At 41.5% G+C, this 21945-nt stretch overlaps 1 protein-coding gene across 1 annotated transcript in view; it reads left to right on the forward strand.

Moving 5' to 3' along the window:
• Positions 1–21945, forward strand: part of LOC126195598 (sorbitol dehydrogenase-like) — an 82991-nt gene that overhangs the window by 16281 nt on the left and 44765 nt on the right. The window contains exons 2-4 of the mRNA XM_049934224.1: positions 6338–6371; positions 8259–8423; positions 14615–14774. Of these exons, the coding sequence (XP_049790181.1) occupies positions 6338–6371; positions 8259–8423; positions 14615–14774 (359 nt within the window). The remainder of the gene's footprint in view (positions 1–6337; positions 6372–8258; positions 8424–14614; positions 14775–21945) is intronic.

Raw genomic sequence — 21945 nt, forward strand, 5'->3', positions numbered from 1 at the left:
CCTAATTTTCCCGATAAGGACCACCACCATAACTGTTCACACTGTCTTTTATACGTCATTATGTTGCAGGAGCAGGCTTCATTTGGTGCTGACCTTACACATCGTACATGAGTGGCGTAACTACGACAACATGCTCCTATTGCATTAACTCAGCTCACTCTGTTCCTACATAGGTTTCAGAATGTGGTCGATATGACTCTCCGCGATTTCTGGGTAAAATTAATAAAATTGATCTCACTATCAACTGAGGTATGTATTGCAATCCATTGCTCCATATCACTGGTGTCTTTCCCATCCCGTCCACTGAGTACGCTGTTGATTACTGCACAATGATTGTCTGCCACAACCTTGTTGAGATGGAGGGAACCTTGACGCAACACTATATTTCTGTTACTTGTCGCTGTGGAACATGGGATTCAGTGTAGAGGTCGTCACCTTAATACAATGGTTTTTAAGCCTTCCTCTTTTTATTTGTGCTACCTCACGCGTGTTGTGAACAGCACCTTCCACCGATGGTCAACACCGGCACACTAATCATGTACATGACTGCAAAATGAAGGAACAATGCTTTTCGAAATGGAGCACTGAGACATCCGCGACCCTGTTACTGAGAAGATGAGAATAACTGTACAGGTAATCACCTTCGAATGTCTATTGAAAGTGCTCTACAATACTGCAAACACTTCCAGTTTCCATATGTTGCGATGTCTTCCACATTTTTGTCAATGAGAAACATTGTGTCTGTGTTTCATTTCTACCAGCCTGTGGTGTGGTTGCTGTATAGCTTATGCCATGTGATGTTCGGCTTTCTGTGAGACGCAGAGGATAGAAACATGTTAATGTCGGTTTAGCATCAGCTGATACGGATCTCTAAGTCATGGTAGAAAAAACAGTGTATCGCGGTGTACACTGATTGGGAGTGTTACAACGGTAATAAAAATATATTAGGGTGCTTATAAAGGAGCAATGCAGGAACCGTCTCGTGTGATTGATAGTCTGTTGGTCATCCTACATAACAGGTGATGAAACTTTACACAGGCCTGTGGAAGCGACTTCGATCACGAACCACCTGCTCCAATGAACCAGTACATGTATTTTTAAAAGGATCGCCCAATATGTTTGGATGTTAGACATTAATGGAGGCTGAGAGACACAGATCTCCTTCGGACTACCTGTATGTTGATTGGGGATGTGTCGCAATGCAGTAGCAATAATCTTTGTCCTTCCTCCATGCAATGTATGATGTGTAGTCTTCCTAATTTTCCCAACAAGAAACACCACCGTAACTGCTCACTACATCGTGTTGCATCAGAAATCTTCGTATGACGCCTGCCTTACACACTGTACACGGTTGGCGGAGCTATGACACCATGTTCCGATTTCCACTGATTGATCTACATGCGCTCCTGTCACATTAACTCAGGTCGTCCTGTCTCCCCACAGGATGCAGAAGATCTTAGATATAACGCTCTCCGACTTCTGTAACAGAACACACTTTAATTGGGACGATCACATAGACTAAGCTGCAGTTGGGGCAGGGTAGAGACTTTGGAGCAGTTACAAGATGCAGAAGGACTGTCAAAATACAGCACTGGAGTTCTTGGTGTATGGTATCTTTAGCAGAAAGGTTCGGAAAAAAAAGGGACTCGTTTCGAGATAGGAGAGTGGCGCGAATATGATTCACCAGTGGCTGTAACCACTAAAAGACGTCTCAACAAGATACAATGCAAGTGTGTGGTAGAAAGGATAGACTTGATTCCAAAGCAGAGAGAGCATTTCTACCTGAAAGCGTAACACTATCAGCGACTCATGTGAGCCTCTGTAGATTCAAGACCGCTTTTTATGCTGGGTGATAGTAACACAGACTTTATGATTGTGTTTTTAACAGTGCGGTCCTTACGTGACATGGATGTTGTGGGCTATAGAATCCCTCTGTTATCAGCTTTAGATACCGTTTTTCAATAGCGTTCCTCAAAAAGAACATCGTGTTCCCTTCATTTATTCCCAGCTGACTTACTTGGCGAGTGTAATCCAACTTCTGGAAAAATTAATTACTCGCCACGCAAAGTTGCTCTCATGATCAATTTAATTAATTAGCCTATCTAATTTATATCAATGACATGCCACCTGGTGGGTGAAAGAGATTTCTAGGGCACCAGGGAATGATTTTTGAAAAGCATTTCTTTTTTTACATTGTGGCTATATCTTTTTAACGAAATTTCCATCTCCCACCTACACAGGGCGAGACAGGTTCTACTGATTTGTTTCGTAAACGCTAGTATGATATAGCATCACACTGGTAAAAGGGACCTGTCATAGTGTACAAAAGGACTACGTTATCTTGAATTATAGCTTGTTGTGCTCTAATGTAAAATGATTGTGTTTTTTCTGACATGAGAGCCAATGGCATGAAAGATTAATGTTATATCACATGCATGACAGTTTATTTACAGACAATTAACGCAAAAGACGCTCTCAGGTCGTGTAATTTGTTCAATAGGCTAAAAGAAATTGCTTAATACACATTATTCTTTTTTTCTTTGGAGTTTAAATTCTCGTTTTTTATTTATTCTCACGATGGTTCCGAAATAACAAGGACATTCTGCGGTGGTCCGTAGTTCTCGCATCAAAATAGTCGAAGTTTTTTCTTTTCCCTGCTGATCATATGTAATCGGCGGTGGTACACTTCGCTGGACGTCACAAAACAATGGGATGCGACAGCAGTCGAACGTAAAACTATACCGATTTTGCTCATAAAACCAAAAAGAAAATCGACTTTGCCTATTTTCGTGGAAAAAGGACATTTATTATCGTTTTCCTTTTTTAATGGTTGCATTATTATAGGAGACGCGTTTATGTTAAATAGTGCAGCCTGTAATGGCGGGCGAGCTCTCTAACAGATGCGGCTCTCCCTTGGTCTGGATAGCAGTCATTTATCACGGCTCTGAGGAATGCCAACGTGGGGCAGCGGTCGCTTTATACGGTAGGGACTTACTGTTTCACAACCAGCTGACTTCTGACATAGCCATCTGGCGCGTTCTCCAGATGATCAGGGTTATGCTACTAGATTTCCGTTTTGTGTTGTCCAGGACCGCTGCCTTAAGGTGGCGGCCAGATGTTGGACAGCCGAGTGGGGACAATGGCCTGCCCGTCCCCCAAGGTGGTAGGCGGTGCAGCTGGCAGTTTCAAGAAGCCTTCCCCCCCCCCCCCTCCATAGGTGGATGGAGGGAGGGCGGGAGGAAGAGGGCCTCGATTTTCGACAGCCTGTGGACCCTATTGCTGAGAATGCACGTTCAACTACCACCCCCTTCGCAGTCTTTTAGGCCGACGATTTTCCCCAGTACATGTGATAGATTATGCATTCTCACGACTATTCCGAAGTGTAAATAGAACTGTGATGCATATTTCTCCTTCAGTTGTGGTAGCATGTATTGGCTTCGATTGCCTGGGCTGCAGGATGGTTTTTGAGCAGACAGCTATAGCGAACTCTGACGACAAACAACGATAGATACTGTATGCTTACAAGTAATACGCTTTTTAAACTCCTCTCTTTCCAACACCTGCATCTCGTCAGGTGAACATATTTCCCACCAAATGGAATAAGGGTAGTACCTTACACCGCAGCCTTTCTCCTGCCAGCTTGTAGGTGTAGGGTAGAGTTTGAGTGTGTGTGTGTCGCTAGTTTCGAGTGGTATTGCGAAACTTTTTCCCAGCACGATAACAAAAGTGTATGGTATCAGCAGTTTTTGAGTGGTATTGCGATTTTATGCCATCCCTATATAGCGCTATGGATATGATTGCGTAATTAGGCATGCTATTTGTGATTAATTGCCGGCCGGTCTTGCCGAGCGGTTCTAGGCGCTTCAGTCTGGAACCACGTGACATCTACGGTCGCAGGTTCGAATCCTGCCTCGTGCATGCATGTATGTGATGTCCTTAGGTTAGTTAGGTTTAATTAGTTCTAAGTTCTATTGGACTGATGACCTCAGATGTTAATTCCCATAGTGCTCAGAGCCATTTGAACCCTTTTTTGTAATTAATTATGTAATTAGGATCGATCTTTGCGTCAGTTTCCCTACCAAAGTAAGCCGGCCGTGGTGGCCGAACGGTTCTGGGCGCTTCAGTTCGGAACCGGGCGACTGCTACGGTCGCAGGTTCGAATCCTGCCTCGGGCATGGATGTGTGTGATGTCCTTAGGTTAGTTAGGTTTAAGTAGTTCTAATTTCTAGGGGACTGATGACCTGAGATGTTAAGTCCCATAGTGCTCATAGCCATTTGTACCATTTGAACATACCAAAATAAATAAAGTACACTGAGCAGAATCAGGGCTCGAGTCCCAGAAAGGAAACATCCATTTTTAATTTCCTGTCAATTCCAAGCACCTCTGGTGGTTTGATTGTGCTGGAGGGGTACACTTGGACTTTCCGTCAAGGAGGAATAGGGTTCGAGTCCCAGAAAGTCTACTGCCAATTTCAATTTCCCGTTCGGCAGATATGACCTCATAAACACTGAGATGCGTGAAAAACCAGCTTTTGCTTAAATCAGTGGGCAAATTACCCAGACTATATTTATCTCTTGTTTCATAATGAGAGCACTTAGACTCTTCCGACAAACTTTAAACTTAATTTCAAAGCATGTGTAAGCTTCCTCATGTACATACCTTTCGTCCACTATTTAACACATTAACTCATTTGTAAAGTAATAAGAAGCTTAAATCTGTTTTATACGTGGAACTACAGTTCTTTAAAGAATCAGAAACTTACAATGAAATGACAACCCTTAGCTGCTTACAGGCGTTGACATACGTCAACGGGGACAGATGAAAATGTGTGCCCCGACCGGGACTCGAACCCAGGATCTCCTGCTTACATGGCAGACGCTCTATCCATTTTTTTCCGCTTTTGTTCGTTGTATCTGTTCGGGGCGGACGTCGTAAGACATCCGATTAAGTTCGTTGATGATCGATTAACTCAGTTTTTTTATTATAGAGGGTACGTAACCCTCTGACCGAACACGCTGAGCCACCGTGCCGGCATCCATCTAAGCCACCGAGGACACAGAGGATAGTGCGACTGCAGGGACTGATCTCTGGCACGCCTCCCGCGATACCCACATTCTCAACGTATTGTTCCGCACTACATTTGTAGTGCCCCCGCCCATTATACTCATTACTCGCGGCGCGTTGCCGATTCCCGTAAGAGTTCGGGCACTTTTTGTGCATCCGCACAGAAGAAGGAGATGGTCGAGTGGCCGGTGAGCCTTCACTATATATATACTAAGATGGTATCTGTTCCTTCGGACATGTCCGAAAGAACAGATACCATCTTAGTATATAATCAGGAACTTACTAGCTTGATTAGAAACCAATTGCTAGGAACGGTTTCAAAAAACTTCCTGAAAATCTAAAAATATCTAACGAATTTGAGGTTTGCTGTGGCCAGCAGTAGCTACTTTGTGCAGAGAAAAAGCCACTTCTGCCAGTCAAATTGCTAATGGGTGTGACAGAGATCTGCATTATTTTTTGTCACAACATTCCATCAGTTTGATACTATTTTACAAAACCCTTGGCATTTCTAACTGTTCACCCATGAAAAAAAAATAATACTTTCCTTTTCTTGGTCTCCAAATCCGCCCTAAATGTTCACTACTTGAGCCAATTCAAAATTTGCTCGAACAGGAACTGGACTTTCCAACGTCAACACCAGTTTTTATCAAAAACTAGTAGGGTCATGTTAAATCACACTGCAAGTTTCTTCTGCTGGAGATCTAGATATTTTCCTTGCTCGTGTAGCCAGATTTAAATGCCCGTTCTAATGTGCTAGTGTGTGTGTGTGTGTGTGTGTGTGTGTGTGTGTGTGTGTGAGAGAGAGAGAGAGAGAGAGAGAGAGAGAGAGAGAGAGAGAGAGCCTTACACTTTATCTAAAGGGCAGAGTTTTATCTTTTGCTAGATAAAAAAGGCAGTTATAATTAATTGAATTTGTTGTTATTTCTACAGACCGAGGCCTCAACAAGAAACTTATGTTTTAAGATTAAATGACACAGCCTTCCAGTAACGAGAAGTACACAGATTTTCACTTCCTGGTTTATTTGAAAACAAATAACAGCGAAGGCAAGAAGACTGATCAAACTGTACAGAATAAATAACTCTCTAAGGCACATGCACTAACAAACCATTCAAGCGGTCAGAAAATTTATAAATTAGCATCTAACATTATTGATGTTAACCTTGATAAGCTTTGGCCCTCTAATTTAAATACTGTCGCCTTTTCATTGGCATTGCTATTACTCGCAATTTTATTTAATAAAATTAGCTATTAACTTTTCCTTTTCATTTCAGGAGCAACGGCCTATTCCTGAACCGAAGTATGACCGTAAGTTATAAGAACTCAATTTCAATAATGAAGCAAAACTTTTAGTAGTAAATGAAGCATACTTTCATGGTACCAAACCACTCGTTTTATATTCTTTACTCCTTCTTCTCTACCAGTTCATATGTTGTGTCATTTCAGGACAATAATGGAACAGATGGTTGCCGAAGAAACACACTATACAGTCTTGTGTATTATAATGCAGTAATTATTTCTTTCGTCGCCTTTGTTTATCTGTATAATACAGGGCCGGCCAGAAATTGTGCACGCGTGCGGTGCCCCTGCACATGTGCATCTTCCGGGTCACAGTGTGCACGCCGCAGCCGTCACCGTTCATGTAATGCATGTTTCTACGCACAGATATCGCTTTCTCCACTTGCTGGGATACTCTGTACCGGCGCATTCTAGTGCTCTTTCCACAGGTTGCAAGCCAACCATGGGAAGCTATTTCGCGTATTAAACATTACTGTCAAAGTCTGCTCATTGAGACGTCTACTTTTATGTTAACAGTTTAACCCAGTAAGACAAGCAATACAGTTAACAACCGTGGGATTTTATTAAGGCAGCTTGACTAACGGCACGTAAATACGCGTAATGTTTTTGATCTAGTATTTAAGAAAGAGAGCACTTAGCGACTTCCAACGAACCTTATTCATGATTTCAAATAACGTTAAACTAATGCAAGGTTTCCTATAACTAATTCTCGGTGCCCTCAGTTACACCAACATAATTTCTGTCTCACTGACCTCTGAACAGAATGATAACCGCAGAGTTATCGATGATCACCTGTTATTTCAATACCATTATTGCTATATCTTTCATCAGTTACGTCTTAAATCTCCATAATAACCGGCAATTAGATGAATGTTATGTTTTATCGACTTTAGCTGAGCGTAGCCCTTCACACACTAATAAAAAACCCTAAATGTAAGTATACATTGGAACAATCGGTTTAATGACCAATTTTCCTGATAATAATGTAACATGGAGCAGAATGAGGCAATAATGCACAATTAGTCAACAATAATTTTTAATTATGAAAGGAATAAATGCAAACACATTTATCACTCGTCATGAGAAATGATATGGTTAAAATCGGGCGCAAAAGCACGGCTCATTGACAAACGCAAGCAGTTGCGAAGATTTTCATCACTTATGCTTGATCGAGACCTTGATTTATTCATTTTCATCACCGAGAAAAATCTTTCACAGACAAGCTCTTGCGTGTACCACATAAACAGGGAAGTGGAGCCGCCGCCGTTCATTTAGGACACATGTCTAATAACAGATGTCGCTGTCGCACACATGCGCAGCACTTCCGCACGTCTGCACACTGTGCAGCGTTCGGCCGGCCCTGGTATAACATATACGGACGTGCCTTGAAGATATGTAGCAGTTTCTCCTATTTGCACTTTCTTCGACACTTTAGCTCAATTGTTCCCATATTATTCGTCATATTTCACTTTCTTTCACAAGTTCTGTTTTTATTGGACCCAACTTTAAAACGTCATAAACGTCACACATTCGAGAATTAAACCTGAAAACCATTTTACTCTATACTTATACTAAAGGTAAACGAAAGTAAGAGAATTTAATTCACATTACCTTAGAATGTACACTCATACTTACGAAGACGTTAATTACATGATGTTATGCTGAAGCTGAATTTCTTATCATTGAAACTGAAGTCATGGAATACACGTCTGTATAACAATGAATACTACACAGGAGAAAATGCGGTGGTTATCAAGAATTAAGAGAGGTTTAACAGACACGTGATGCTAAACGAACACATTATGAATGTGTTTCCTTCTACTCGTATGTTTTCCTTTCCGGATGCTACAATATATTTAATGGCTATTACATTGCTACTTTTATTCTCATTTGCAGAAGTTCTTCTAAAGATGGGCCCAGTTGGTGTATGTGCCTCCGACGTCCATTACTATGTTGATGGTCGGATAGGAGAGTTTGTAGTGAAGGAGCCTATGGTTCTTGGACATGAAGCGGCAGGGGTCGTCGAGAAAGTGGGATGTACCGTGACGAACCTGAAGTGCGGTAAGTACTACGTACTCCGCAACACTTCCACATATAGATTACTATTGTATTCTTTAACTTTCGAAGGTGTTCCGTATATTGCCGCAACGCCGATTGCTTTTTACATTATTTCTTTATCGTATTGCACAAGGCAGCAGCATATATGCAAATATAAATACCATAATAGACAATAATAAAATGCGTAACATATTTAAGAGAATATAAAAGACATAATAAGTACGAGAGAACAACCACACAGATATAACATATACAGCATTAAAGACTAGTTACTGACTACAGATCGAAGTGCAGATCATGTATCCACTTCATAGCATGAGATGCGGATTCTGAAAGTCCTCAGCTGATCCTCCACACTTTTGCTATGTGGTCCAGTGTCTGTTCAAGTGCTTGTAATGGTACTTGAATTACGTAATCATTACGGCAGCTCACCTGAACCTCTCGATACCAGTAATATTCTACTGTGTTTCTGTAGAAGTAGTCGACATATTTCTGAGACAACATTCATATTTGATTTCATTTGTGATACATCGATATGTTTATATTGCAATGATATTATTCTCATGTGTATTCTTTCTTTTGTCACTATGATCTTTGACGTACTTGTAATTCTGATTTTTGGGCGCGATTATTAGTTAGTTGTTAAGTTGTTAGAGAGTCGGACCTTGAAAAAGTCAAGTGTTGGACGTCATGTTGGAAAGATGCATACTGTAGTTGGCTTATAAAATGTGAGGAAGATGTTTTCAAGTATGTTTTGTATTGTGAAATGATGTTTTGTGTGTTACGTGATATTGCAATAAAAGCAATTAAAGGGAAGTGTAATTTAAATTCGGAGTGCTGATTTTTATTTTTTTTTATTTTTACATCACTATTGTGCTAACTTTGAAAGGTTTAATCTCCAAGAATGGTTTGAGAAGCCCATCTACAAAACTTTTGAATACAGCAGAATAAAACCTAGGCCTTTTTGCATCCGAGCTTGGAATCATAACCACCTAGATTTTCAACGATTGAGCCATGATTTTACGACGAGACCAGCGTGGGAAACACAAAAAGATGAGTGCCTAATTTTTTCATTATTACATGAAATGACTATTAACTGTACTCTAATGACACCTGCCACATAATATGACTGATGTTGCCCGAAAATGCAGTATTTAGCAGCGTGAGCAACACCACAATAGTTATTAAATTCTGACCTTTGCTGTGGTAGGGTTGTTAGATGCTCCACAGTCACGACTTAGGCTGTCCACAAGTCCCCACATATAACGCATGGCCTTGCACCTCGTGTGACCGCTTCCGGTCCGGTTGAACCTCAAAAGCTGAAACCCTGCGGGGATTTTGAGGGATCCGTTATGAGATGATGATTACTAACTGAGTTTTGACTGTCCTTGTCCCACGTGTCAATTAGGTTGGAGGTGTTCTATCCCGTTGTGTAGTCGTTGCTCTATATTGCGAATGGGGAAAAATACTACATGTAAACCACGTAAAAAATTCACCCATTCGAAATGTAGTGACGCATCTGACAAATACACGCTGAAATTACAGAAGCCGCCTGGTGAACAAAACAGAAACTTACGAGTTACTGGACCAAGTTTATGACTCGTTGAAGACTTCCAAGCAACTAAAACTGAATATGTTTTTTGAAATCGTCGTAGAGTTCGAAAGTAACTTAGGTTTTAAAAGCAGCTGTTGTAATCTTCAGCCCAAAGACGTCTATCCTGTGCAAGGTTCTTCATTTCTGCAACCTATATCCACTTCGGCATGATAACAATGGTGAAGCCTTGGTCTCCCTGTACGATTTTGACCCACTGTTTACCCGTTCGCCACCAAATTAACTATTCTTTCAGGCCTCAAAATATGTCCTATCAACCGATACATTGTTAGTCAGGTTGCATCATAATGTGTTTCCCAAATTCGATTCAGTCTCGGCATTAGCTATCCAGTCATCGCATCTAATATGGAGAATTCTTATTCAGCAACACATTAGCAGCGCGGGGTAGCCGCGTGGTTAAGGGCGCATTGCCATGGTTCGCACGGCTCGCCCCGTCGGAGGTTCGAGTCCTCCCTCGGGAATGGGTGTGTGTGTAATGTCCTTAGCGTAAGTTAGTTTAAGTTAGATTGGTGTGTAAGCGTACGTAGGGACCGATGACCTCAGCAATTTGGTCCCATAGGAACATACCACACCTTTCCAAATTTAGCAACACATTTCTACAGCTTCTGTTCTCCTCTTGTCTGAAAGTTTTATCGTCCACGTTTCTCTTCCGTACTAGAATATATTTTCAGAAAAACTTTTTAAAATTAAATTACTTTTAATGTAACACATTTCCCTTTCTTAGAAAACTTCTCTTTCTATAACAGTCTCTACTCCATATCCCCTGCATGAGCACACTGTTTCCTAATACGTCCTTTCGTTCCATACAGTCTTTAATTACTTCGTAATGAACCGCCATATTGACTGTTTCCAACTTAGCGCACCATTACTGCTACAACGGACAGCAAGAAACACTAAACCGAAAGTGACATATCTAATAGTAGTAAAACGACCGCTGGGCCCTGAAGGTGCACACGATCATTTAATGGTATAAAATACACAAGAAGTCAGTGTCCAATACAAGGGAAGTCAAATCTGAAAGACCTAAATTAACTTCCATAACCTGCTTTCTACAATACACTGATAGTAAAGTTTCCCTATGTATTTTGATACGTTTCGCAATTACCGACTTGATTAGCTCCGAATTTAGTCAATCAGGCCGTTGCGCTCGCAAGTTCAAACAGCCTATCAGATACAATTAGCGTCAGTTTTTCTAATAGGGTAGATGGTGGTGCACGAGACTGCTCAACCTTTGGCTCCGGTTCGATCCGTTCTACCGTCCCATGTCCAATTTTTGTATCGATCTCTCGTTTTGTTTTAGGAAATCAAACGAGGAACTTGTTTGATGACACTGTCCTTGGGGCTGAGGGGGGCTTGAACTACGCGCGCAACGTTCTGACTAGCTAACTTCAGTGCTAATTAACTCGGAAACGGCGCAGTACATTGAAATCTTCTTTTGAGAATTGTTTCTCACCACAACCTATCCCGCATCACCTTTCCAAGTATTTCAGACTGTTTCTGATCATCCTGTACACCTCCTTTTCATAGGATGCCAAATCTTCGGTTGTGTCTCTGTACAGCAGCTTTGTTAACGCTCATATACCTTGTGTTCAAAACATATGGAGTTTGCAGAATTTGCGTTATTGCCCAATAAAGTGAATACTAATGAAGACCACTGTGACTGTATACCAAATCATCAGTAACACATAAATGTTCCAGAATGAATTATCACTCTGCAGCGGAGTGTGAGCTGACTTGAAACTTTCTTGAAGATTAAAACTGTGTGTTGCATCGGGACTCGAACCGGGGACCTTCTCCTTCCATGGGAAAATGCTCTACTGAGTGATCTCTATCCAAGCACGACTCACGACCCTTTTCCCTTCCTCCCCCCCCCCCCACCACGTCTAGCCCTCACAGCTTCGCTTCATCCAGTACCTACTCTCCTACCGTCCCTCCCCTCTCTCTGCACATCTCCTACCTCCCCCCCTCTCATTGTACATCTCCTATCGTCTTTTCCCCTCTCTTTCCATCTCCTCCCCCTTTTTCTGTCCATTTCCTCCAACCGTCCCACTCTGCCCCCTTATACCTCTCTCTTACCTTGAGCCTTGTTGATTTTTATTGAAAACGATACCTTGATCGAGAACTGAAGTCACTGAAAATGAATGGGTAAATAGGTTGGGATCATTGATATATAGAGCATGAAAGATAGCTCTCCAACTGCTGATTCTGTGAGGATAGTTCCTTCAATCACAACAATACACATGGTTTTAATCTGTGAATTGGTAGGATTACAAAGTTTCGTCCCATTCAGATTCCGTAGTAGTATTCTGGCAATAAGTCGATGTGCCATAAATACAACTTTCCTCTAAAACAGACGGTGAGAAAGGAAACAGCTCTTTCCTATGTACACAATTTTTGTTTGAAAAGAGCAGAAAGAACATATACAGGAGAAACAATTTGTCTAATGGTTTACATGCCATCCTATCGTAGCTGAAAGTTCCTACGATAAAATAAATCGAAACCGTACACTTTCCTAGCACAGCACATAGCAGCATTTTCTTCCTCGCAATCGGTTTTAACAGAAAATCTGTTCACTGTCATTTAAAAAAAGTGCACTGCCTATGTCCATTTGGATGTTTATCACACTAACGCATAAAAATGTGAATCAAATCGGCTAAGAACTTTTCGAGATTTTTCCTAACACCGACTCCACTTGCTATATTAAACATATATTTGTATATTGTACACATTAGAAATATATAGCCTACATCCGTCTGGACGTTCATTAGAGCACTGAGTAAAAATTTGATGAAATCGCTCAGGAACTTTACGAGATTTGTGATGACAATGTTTCCCATTTATGATGTAGCGCTACGGTCGCAGGTTCGAATCCTGCCTCGGGCGTGGATGTTTGTGATGTCATTAGGTTAGTTAGGTTTAACTAGTTCTAAGTTCTAGGGGACTAATGACCTCAGCAGTTGAGTCCCATAGTGCTCAGAGCCATTTGAACCATTTATGATGTAGCCTATGTCCGTCCGAACGTTCTTTATACGAGGGCCGTTCAGAAAGTAACCTCCGGTTGATTTAAAAAAATACACCAAGTTAAATAAAAATATTTTAATATATACATCTTACAACTACATCTTTGCACTATTTTTCTACATAGTCTCCATAGCGATTGAGGCACTTCTCGTATCTCTTCACAAGCTTTGAAATTCCTTCTGCATAAAAATCACCCGCTTGTGCCTGGAGCCAGCCTGTGACCGCATCTTTGAGCTCTTCGTCGTCATCAAACCGCTGTGACCCGAGCCATTTCTTCAAATGCATGAAGAGGTGATAATCACTTGGCGCCAGGTCTGGGCTGTAAGGTGGATGGTTGATAACGTCCCACTTGAAGGACTCAAGAAGGGCCGTTGTTCTGCGAGCAGAGTGAGGACGGGCGTTATCGTGCAAAAAAACGTTACCGGAAGTCAGCATACCACGGCGTTTGTTCTGTATAGCCCGTCGTAACTTTTTTATTGTTTCACAGTACACGTCTTGATTAATGGTCGTACCACGTTCCATGAATTCAACCAACAACACACCTTTGGCATCCCAAAACACCGTTGCCATCAGTTTTCTGGCAGAAAAATCTTGCGAGGCTTTTCTTGGTTTGGTAGGCGAATTTGAATGTGCCCACATCTTTGATTGTTCTTTTGTCTCAGGGTTCACGTACTTAATCCAGGTTTCGTCACCGGTCACGATTCTGTTTAACAATGGTTCTCCTTCGTCCTCATAACGTGACAGATAGTCTAATGCAGAGGCCATTCTTTGAGTTTTGTGGTGGTCGGTAAGAATTTTGGGCACCCATCGTGCACTGAACTTACGGTAACCCAATCTTGCTGTCACTATCTCGTACAAGAGAGTCTTAGAAATCTGTAGTAAACCAGTAGACAACTCCGACATTGGGAAACGTCGATTTTCACGAACTTTTGCCTCAACTGCCTGAACGAGTTCGTCAGTCACCAATGATGGTCTACCACTCCTCTCTTCATCATGAACGTTTTCTCGTCCACTTTTAAATAAACGTACCCATTCACGGACAACTCCTTCACTCATAACTCTTGGTCCGTACACGGCACAAAGCTCACGATGAATAGCTGCTGCATAATATCCTTTGGCTGTAAAAAACCTTATGACAGCACGCACTTCACATTTGGCGGGGTTTTCTATTGCAGCACACATTTCAAACTGCCACAAAAACTAAACTAGCGCAGGTACGACGTTCACTCGACCATGGCTTGAAGCCGACTGACCTGTTGAGTGCGTGAACGCACAGATGGCGTCGCTACTCCCTCCACAACCCGCACTGTGACCAATCGGAGGTTACTTTCTGAACCGCCCTCGTAGAATCGTACAAAAATTTGAAGATAATCGAACAAATACTTTTGGAGATTTTAGGTAACAACGTTAAACAACGACTTGTCTTCATACAGTAATTTAGATGAACGTTCTGTAACACCCACTATTTTCCAATAATGTCATTATTTGGCAAAGCTGCCTGTAAGCGGTATACTATTGACAGGGATTAACGGCTCGCGGACTCAAAACGTTTCTATTACAGGTGACCGTGTGGCAATAGAACCCGGAGTGTCTTGCAGGCTGTGCAGCTTCTGCAAAGAGGGCCGCTACAACCTGTGTCCTGACGTCGCCTTCTGTGCGACGCCGCCCGTAGACGGCAACCTGGTCCGCTACTACGTGCACGCCGCTGACTTCTGCTACAAGTGAGAAGTGTTCATTCTTAGCACCGCTACTCACTCAGTGTCGTGTAATGTGAGCTCTACAGACATACTGATCAGTCCTGTGACCTACGAACGTCGCCATCTAATGTTCTCAAATGTCTTTTATTGAAGTGGTCTTGACCGCAAAAATTAGTAACATGGTGACCGGTTGTAGCTGCTGAGCAGTCATCATAATAACCGCTATACTGTCTGTCGGGTGCATTAGGGGCTTAGAATGCAGTTGCCGTATTGTGCTTGCGCATGCAGATTCAGTAACCTGCGGAATCCAGTGGGCCTCGATACACTTCGTACTGTTTCTAATACAACTGGCCCAGCTATATCTTCATCTCTGTGCCCTGTCACACAATGGATGTAGTAGATAACACTCTGCATGCAACAATATCAGCAGGAAATAATAAATCGACAATGTCACCAGCAGGCTCCCATCCCAAAGAAAACAAAGCTGTCAGAAAAATAAGTCTGTTTTTAATACAACTGTCACACCTCATCTACAACACATTTTGATTAGCACTGAGGAAGCACTATTTGTATCTTACACTAAAATGGCTGGGCAACGAGTCGTTCCTGAATACGAAACACCGATACCAATGGAGCAAGTAATGATACTCAACATCCCGCTAATGTTGTGATATGCTATACTCAAAACTATGCTCCAGCTCGTGACTTCCGAGAAAGAAGTCTCGCACGGTTTGCTGGAGCGCCCAGGACGAAGCGCTTTTGCCAGTGTTATCGCCTCCTGGTCACCTCACCCAAAGAGTATTTGAGCCAGCCAGTCACGGGTTAGTATCTCTTACAACGACACTACTTCTTTTCACGTAATTTTACATTAACTGCATGTTTCAAAAAGCAATTAATTTTTACAGATGACTTGGTGGAAGACTGACTCCCTTTGTCGGAACACGATCACACAGCTGCACCTACCCTTGGGTTTTATGCAACCCGCAATGTCTAAAATAACATGTGCAAGATTTTCATATGCTCTCTCTCACTATATGCAAACTATTAGTACTACAGAAATAAAAGAACAGCACCTTTTTATAGTAAATTTAATGTAGTTAAATTTTGTTCTGGGATACGTTTTCGCTAGAGGCCTTAGTTCTCGAACTTTTCAAGAAAAACGTTCAAAAATTACCTTAAAACGCGTTTTTCTTGACGAACTCGAAAGCTGTGGCCTCGAGCGAAAATATATCCCAGTATATAATTTAGCTGCATTAAATTTCCTACAATAAGTGTTGTTCGTGTTTTTCTTTAGGACTAATGGTTTGTGAGTATCGCAGCGAGAGAGTGTGAAAATCTCCAGATTAGTTTCTGAAGGCGATGTGGGTTGCATAAATCCTATCAATAGGGGCAGCTGTATGTATCGAATTTAGGAAGCAGTTTTTATATTAAATAGGACATAACATTCTTGGGCTGAGTACCATCTTGTAGGTAGAATTCCACTGGGCCAAGCACAAAGAGCTATTCTGGCTCTGCAAATCTTTCGTCGACAGATATATGCTTTTACCCTTGTGTGCCAGCACTCACACCATTTCTCAGCTTAATCACACAACATAACATTAAAATGTGGTCTGCTTAGATACACGTTGCATTACATTACATAACTAAAGAAGAAAAAAAAAAGATGACATGTGTCACAGTAATAGTTACAAGATACAAACTACTTTTCATGCTTCAACGTCTCACGTATAACAGCGAAATACCTGTATAAGACACACAAGCACAGTCAGTGTACATAAATTACCAGAACCAGATATAAGATAGAGATGTGAAAATAAAATGACAGTAAAAGGCATTATCTAAAAGTCACATATGATTCATCTGCAGATTTTCTTTCTGTAGCACCAGCACCGGCATGTAAGAATCATTCCACAGAAAAATGTTGTATAACATACCAATGACGGTGCAGTTTAGGAATTGAACAGATTACGATTTGCAGTGCATGTGTTATTCAGAACTACGACGCAAAGTTCCTTCGGACATGCATGCATGCGACAACCTGGAAATTCGGGTTAGAGTCCCAGCTCGGACTAAATTATTGCCGGCCGCGGTGGTCTCGCGGTTCTAGGCGCGCAGTCCGGAACCGCGCGACTGCTAAGGTCGCAGGTTCGAATCCTGCCTCGGGCATGGATGTGTGTGATGTCCTTAGGTTAGTTAGGTTTAAGTATTTCTAAGTTCTAGGGGACTGATGACCACAGCTGTTTAGTCCCATAGTGCTCAGAGCCAGCCACTAAATTATTATACAACTCACGGTTGACCATATTCGCAACTGTGAATACACATCGTATATGGATGAGATTGTTAACGAAACTGTACGAATGAGTGCAAGTAAAAACAGTATATAAAAATTAAAACAGTTAAAAGAAATAGTAATAGGCAACATATAAAACTAAAGACTTGATGATAAGTTGACTTAAAAATGAACCAAGCATACTTGTCATCACTGATTTTGCCCAAATTCATGGTATGTGCAGGGCGTGGGCAGAGATGAAAATGACAATAGTTGTAGATCCAGATGCCCGAAAGTTTAGAAAAAAATAGCAAGTTTTGTATGGATCGGGGGAGGCATTTATGGCAGCATAGCCTCAAAAGCTACACAACTGTTGTAAGAGTTCCGTGGCGTCGTGTCTCTACAAGGGAATCTTTTTTCTTTTTTTTTTTATTTACAGTTTTCACGCTACTTAACACTGCGAATAAACGAAATTATGGTCAACATACTTCATTTATTAATATTTTCATAAAAACCATGAAAAGGAATGGTTAACAGACATTTAGGACGGCAAATAAATTTCTGGTTTTCACATATACAACCAGATATGTTTATTATTTTACAGCATATGTATACGTGGAGTGATATTCATGGTAAAAATAGGGGTGACAGTAATTTTCTTGCATCTTGCATACATTATAAATGGTGCTTTTTTACAATTACATGGTGGTTTTAAAGTTTCTATAGAAAAACAAACTTGGTTTATGTTGATAAAAGGTTCTCTCTCATCGCACGGTGTGGCAGCAAACCATGCGTCATCATTTCACCAAATAATAGCAATGGAATATATTTTCATGCTGTCTTCTAGCGATGGGATTTCTTTTACTCTTTCGATGAGATGGAAGCAGTTTTGAAGCTTTTTCATAAAATTCTTTATCTGATGATAAAAATAGACAACGCAGATTTGCACACTAGAGAGGTCATTTGGCGGGAAAGGGGGGGGGGGGCTGTGAAGAGGGAAATAACATTAATACTGCATGATGACAATTCTCCTTCATCATTTTTGTATAAAGTTTTTGTAACTTCTCCAGGTTCTGATGATGTAGTGACAACATTCCTACATTTTGCCTCGCGCTCATCCACCAAACTTAAATACAATACATTGAGCATTATTTTGGTTTATCTGCAGCTTACATAACGTAAAAATTGGAAATACAGAAACTTTCCGCGTGCGTACTCGAATCAATGATTGTTTTCGGTGTATCAACCGCTGACTGCAAATTACTCTGACACAAAAAGTTGAGGTCGATGTCGTGATCCTTGACCTCAGGAAGGCATTTCACACCGTCCCGCACTGCCTTTTAGTGAAAAAAATACAAGCTTATCGATTATCGGATCAGATTTTCGACCAGAAGGAAGGCTTCCTTGGAGGCAGAACTCAAAACGTCGCTCTTAAGGGAACAAAGTCGACAGATGTAAAGGTCCGGAGTACCCCAACGAAGTACGAAAGAGCCTTTTTTTCTGAGTCATTAGTCATCTGACTAGTGTCATGCGGTCCGCCACGAATTCCTCTCCTGGCCAACGTTTTCATCTCAGAGTAAGTCTTGCAACTTACAATTTCAATTGTGTGCTGGATGTATTCCACTCTCTATCTTCCTCTACAGTTTATACCCTCTACAGCTCTCTCTAGTACCATGGAAATTAATCCCTCATCTCTTAATACGTGTTCTATCATCCTGCCGCGTTCTTGTTGTCACTGTTTTCCATATACTCCTTTCCTTGCCGACTCTTACATTATCAGTCCACTTAATTAACAGCAGTCTTCTGCAACACCACATCTCAGATACTTCGATTCTATTCAGTTCCGGTTTTCCCACAACCCATGTTTCACTACTATACAAAGCTGTGCTCGAAACATATATTTCCAGAAATTTCTTTCTGTGTCTGATACCAACAAACGTCTTGGACTTGAATGCCCCTTTTTCCCTGTGCCAGTCTGCTTTTTATATCCTGCTTGTTCCGTCCATCCTGTTATTTTGCCGCCTAGGTAGCAGAGTTTCTTAGCTGTTTCTACTTCGTAATCCCTGATTTTGATGTTACTTTTCTCACTGTTATCATTTCTGATGCTTCTCATTACTTTCATCCTCTTTCGATTCACTTTCAATTCAAATTCTGTACAATCCATTCAGCAGACCCTGTCATTCTTCTTCATTGTAACTGATGATACCAATGCCATAAAAATCTTCCCATTTCACCTTGAATTTTAATCCCTGCCTTGAAACATTCTTTTATTTCCGTCATTGCTTTTCCGATGCATAGATTGAACAGTAGGGGCGAAAGACTACACCCTTGTCTTACACCCTTTTTAATCAGAACACTTGGTTTTTGATCTTCCACGCTTATTGTTCCCTGTTGGTTCTTGTACATATTGTATACCGTAGCTACAGCTTACCCCTATTTCCTCAGAATTTCAAATATCTTGTACCATTTTACGTTTTCGTACACTTTTTGCAGATCGACAAATCCTATGAACGTGTCTTGTTTCCATTATCAACCGCAACTTCAGAGCTGCCTCTCTGGTGCCTTTATCTTTCCTAATGCCAAACTGATCGTCATCTAAAAGATCCTCAGTTTTCTTTTGAATTCTTCTGTATATTATTCTTTCAGCAACTTGGGTGCATTAGCTTTTAAGCTGATTATGCGATAATTTTCGCACTTGTCGCCTCTTGCAGTCTCCGGAACTGTGTGGATGATGTTTTCCCGAAGTCTGATTGTATATCGCCAGTCTCATACATTCTACACACCAACGTGAAAAGTCGTTTAATTGACACTTAGCCCAATGATTTTAGAAATTAAAATGGAATGTTATCTATCCCTTCTGCCTTATTTGATCTTAAGTCTTCCAAAGCTTTCTTAAATTCTATGACTGGATCCTCTACCTGTTCCCTATCGGCTCCTGTTTCTTCTTCTACCACACCGTCAGATAAGTCTTTCCCATCATAAAGCCCTTCAGTGTAGTCCTTCCACCTATTTGCTCTCTCCTCTGCATTTAACAGTGGAATTCCATTGAAATCTTAAACTTTACCGCCCTTGTTTTTAATTTCACCGACGGTTGTTTCGACTTTTATGCATGCTGAGTCAGTGCTTCCGACAATCATTTGTTAACTCTTCACATTTTTTCATGCAGCCATTTCGGCTTAGCTTTCCTGCACTTTGTTTCTTTAATTTCTAGGTGACATGTATTTATGTATTGCTGAATTTTCCGAAACATTATGTGAAGTATTTCCTATGTTATCCATAATTTCTTCGTATTTACCTTTCTAGTACCTTTGTAACTTCTGTGGTTACCGTTTTTAGAGATGTCCAGTCCTCCTCAACTGGACTGCTTACTGAGCTATTCATTATCGCATTATCGCATATAGCCTGTATCTACTGTTTTCAGTGTATATAAATGATCTCATAGAAAGCGCCGTAGGCTCTTTAAGCCTGTTTGCAGATGACGCGGTTGCTTGTAACAAAGTAGAAATGCCAGAAAACTGTAACGATTTGCAGAACGACCTACAGAGGACTGATGGATGGTGCAGGCTCTGGCAGTTGACCTGAATGTAAATAAATGTAACAGATAGCGCATATATGGTGAGAGAATGCTTCTACTGTACAGCTACACTGTTGATGATAAACCACTGGAAACAGTATCTACCATAATATATCTAGGGTAACTGTCCAGCGTGACCTTAAGTGCGACGAACACATAAAAAATTATGGGAATAGCGGATGCCAGACTGAGATTCATAGGAAGACTCTTAAGGAAATGTAACTTCTCCACGAAGAAATTCGCTTACAAGGTGCTTGTTGCACCGATTCTTGAGTATTGCTCATCAACATGGGATAATTATAAGGTAGGAATGATAGAAAAAATAGAGAAGATCCAATGAAGGACGGCACGTTTCGTCGGCGCGAGAGAGTTACCGATGTGCTCAACAAACTTCATTGGCAAACGTTACAAGAGTTGCGTTGTGCATCAAGGAGAGGTTTACCACAGAAGTTTCTAGAAAGTACCTTCCAGGAAGAGATCGGACAGCATATTACTTCCTGCCATATACATCTCGCTTGATGACAACGACGAGAAAATTCGATAAATAAGAGCGAATAGAGAGGCTTACCGACAGCCATTCTTCCCACATACGATTCGCGCGTGGAACAGGGTAGGGGGGTTTCAGTTACTGGTATCAGAACAACCCTCCCCAGAACACCTTAAGATGGTTTGCGGGGCATGGTGTAGATATAAGCGAACTGGGCTGTGACTTACCTGATCTATGCTAAAAAAATTTTTTTTTAACACGTGACCAACTGGAGCTCCCAATTACTGCCTCTATGGCCTCTACGGCCGTCCATAATTTGAAAGTGTTGCCAGTGCAGGATTTTGTACACGAACTTACGTCTCGACTATGTCCCATAAATGTTTGATGGAATCCAGATGGTCAAATCATTCTCTCGAACTGTCCAGAAAGATGTTAAAGCCAATCGTGAACAACTGTGACCCTGAGACATGACACACTGTCATCCACGTGACTCATTGCTATCCATCGTTGTTTGGAAACATGACGTCCATGAATGGCTGCAAATGGTCTGCAAGTAGCCGAACATAACCATTTCCAGCCAATGATCGGTTCACACCTCATCATTTTGGAGCCAAAACCAGCTTGCACAGAGCCTTGTTGACGACTTGGCTCAGTGGCTTCCTGGGGTCTGCGCCAAGTTCGAACCCTACCATCAGCTCTTACCAACTACAATCGTGACTCACCCGGCCACGCCATGGTTTTCCAGTTGGCTAGGATCGACCTGATACGGTTATAAGTCCAAGAGATGCGCTGGAGGCGATGTCGTCCTGTTAGCAAAGGCACTCGCGTCGATTGTATGCTGACATATCCCATTAACGCCACATTT

This window comes from Schistocerca nitens, chromosome 7 (assembly GCF_023898315.1).
Source record: "Schistocerca nitens isolate TAMUIC-IGC-003100 chromosome 7, iqSchNite1.1, whole genome shotgun sequence".
Lineage (NCBI taxonomy): Eukaryota > Metazoa > Arthropoda > Insecta > Orthoptera > Acrididae > Schistocerca > Schistocerca nitens.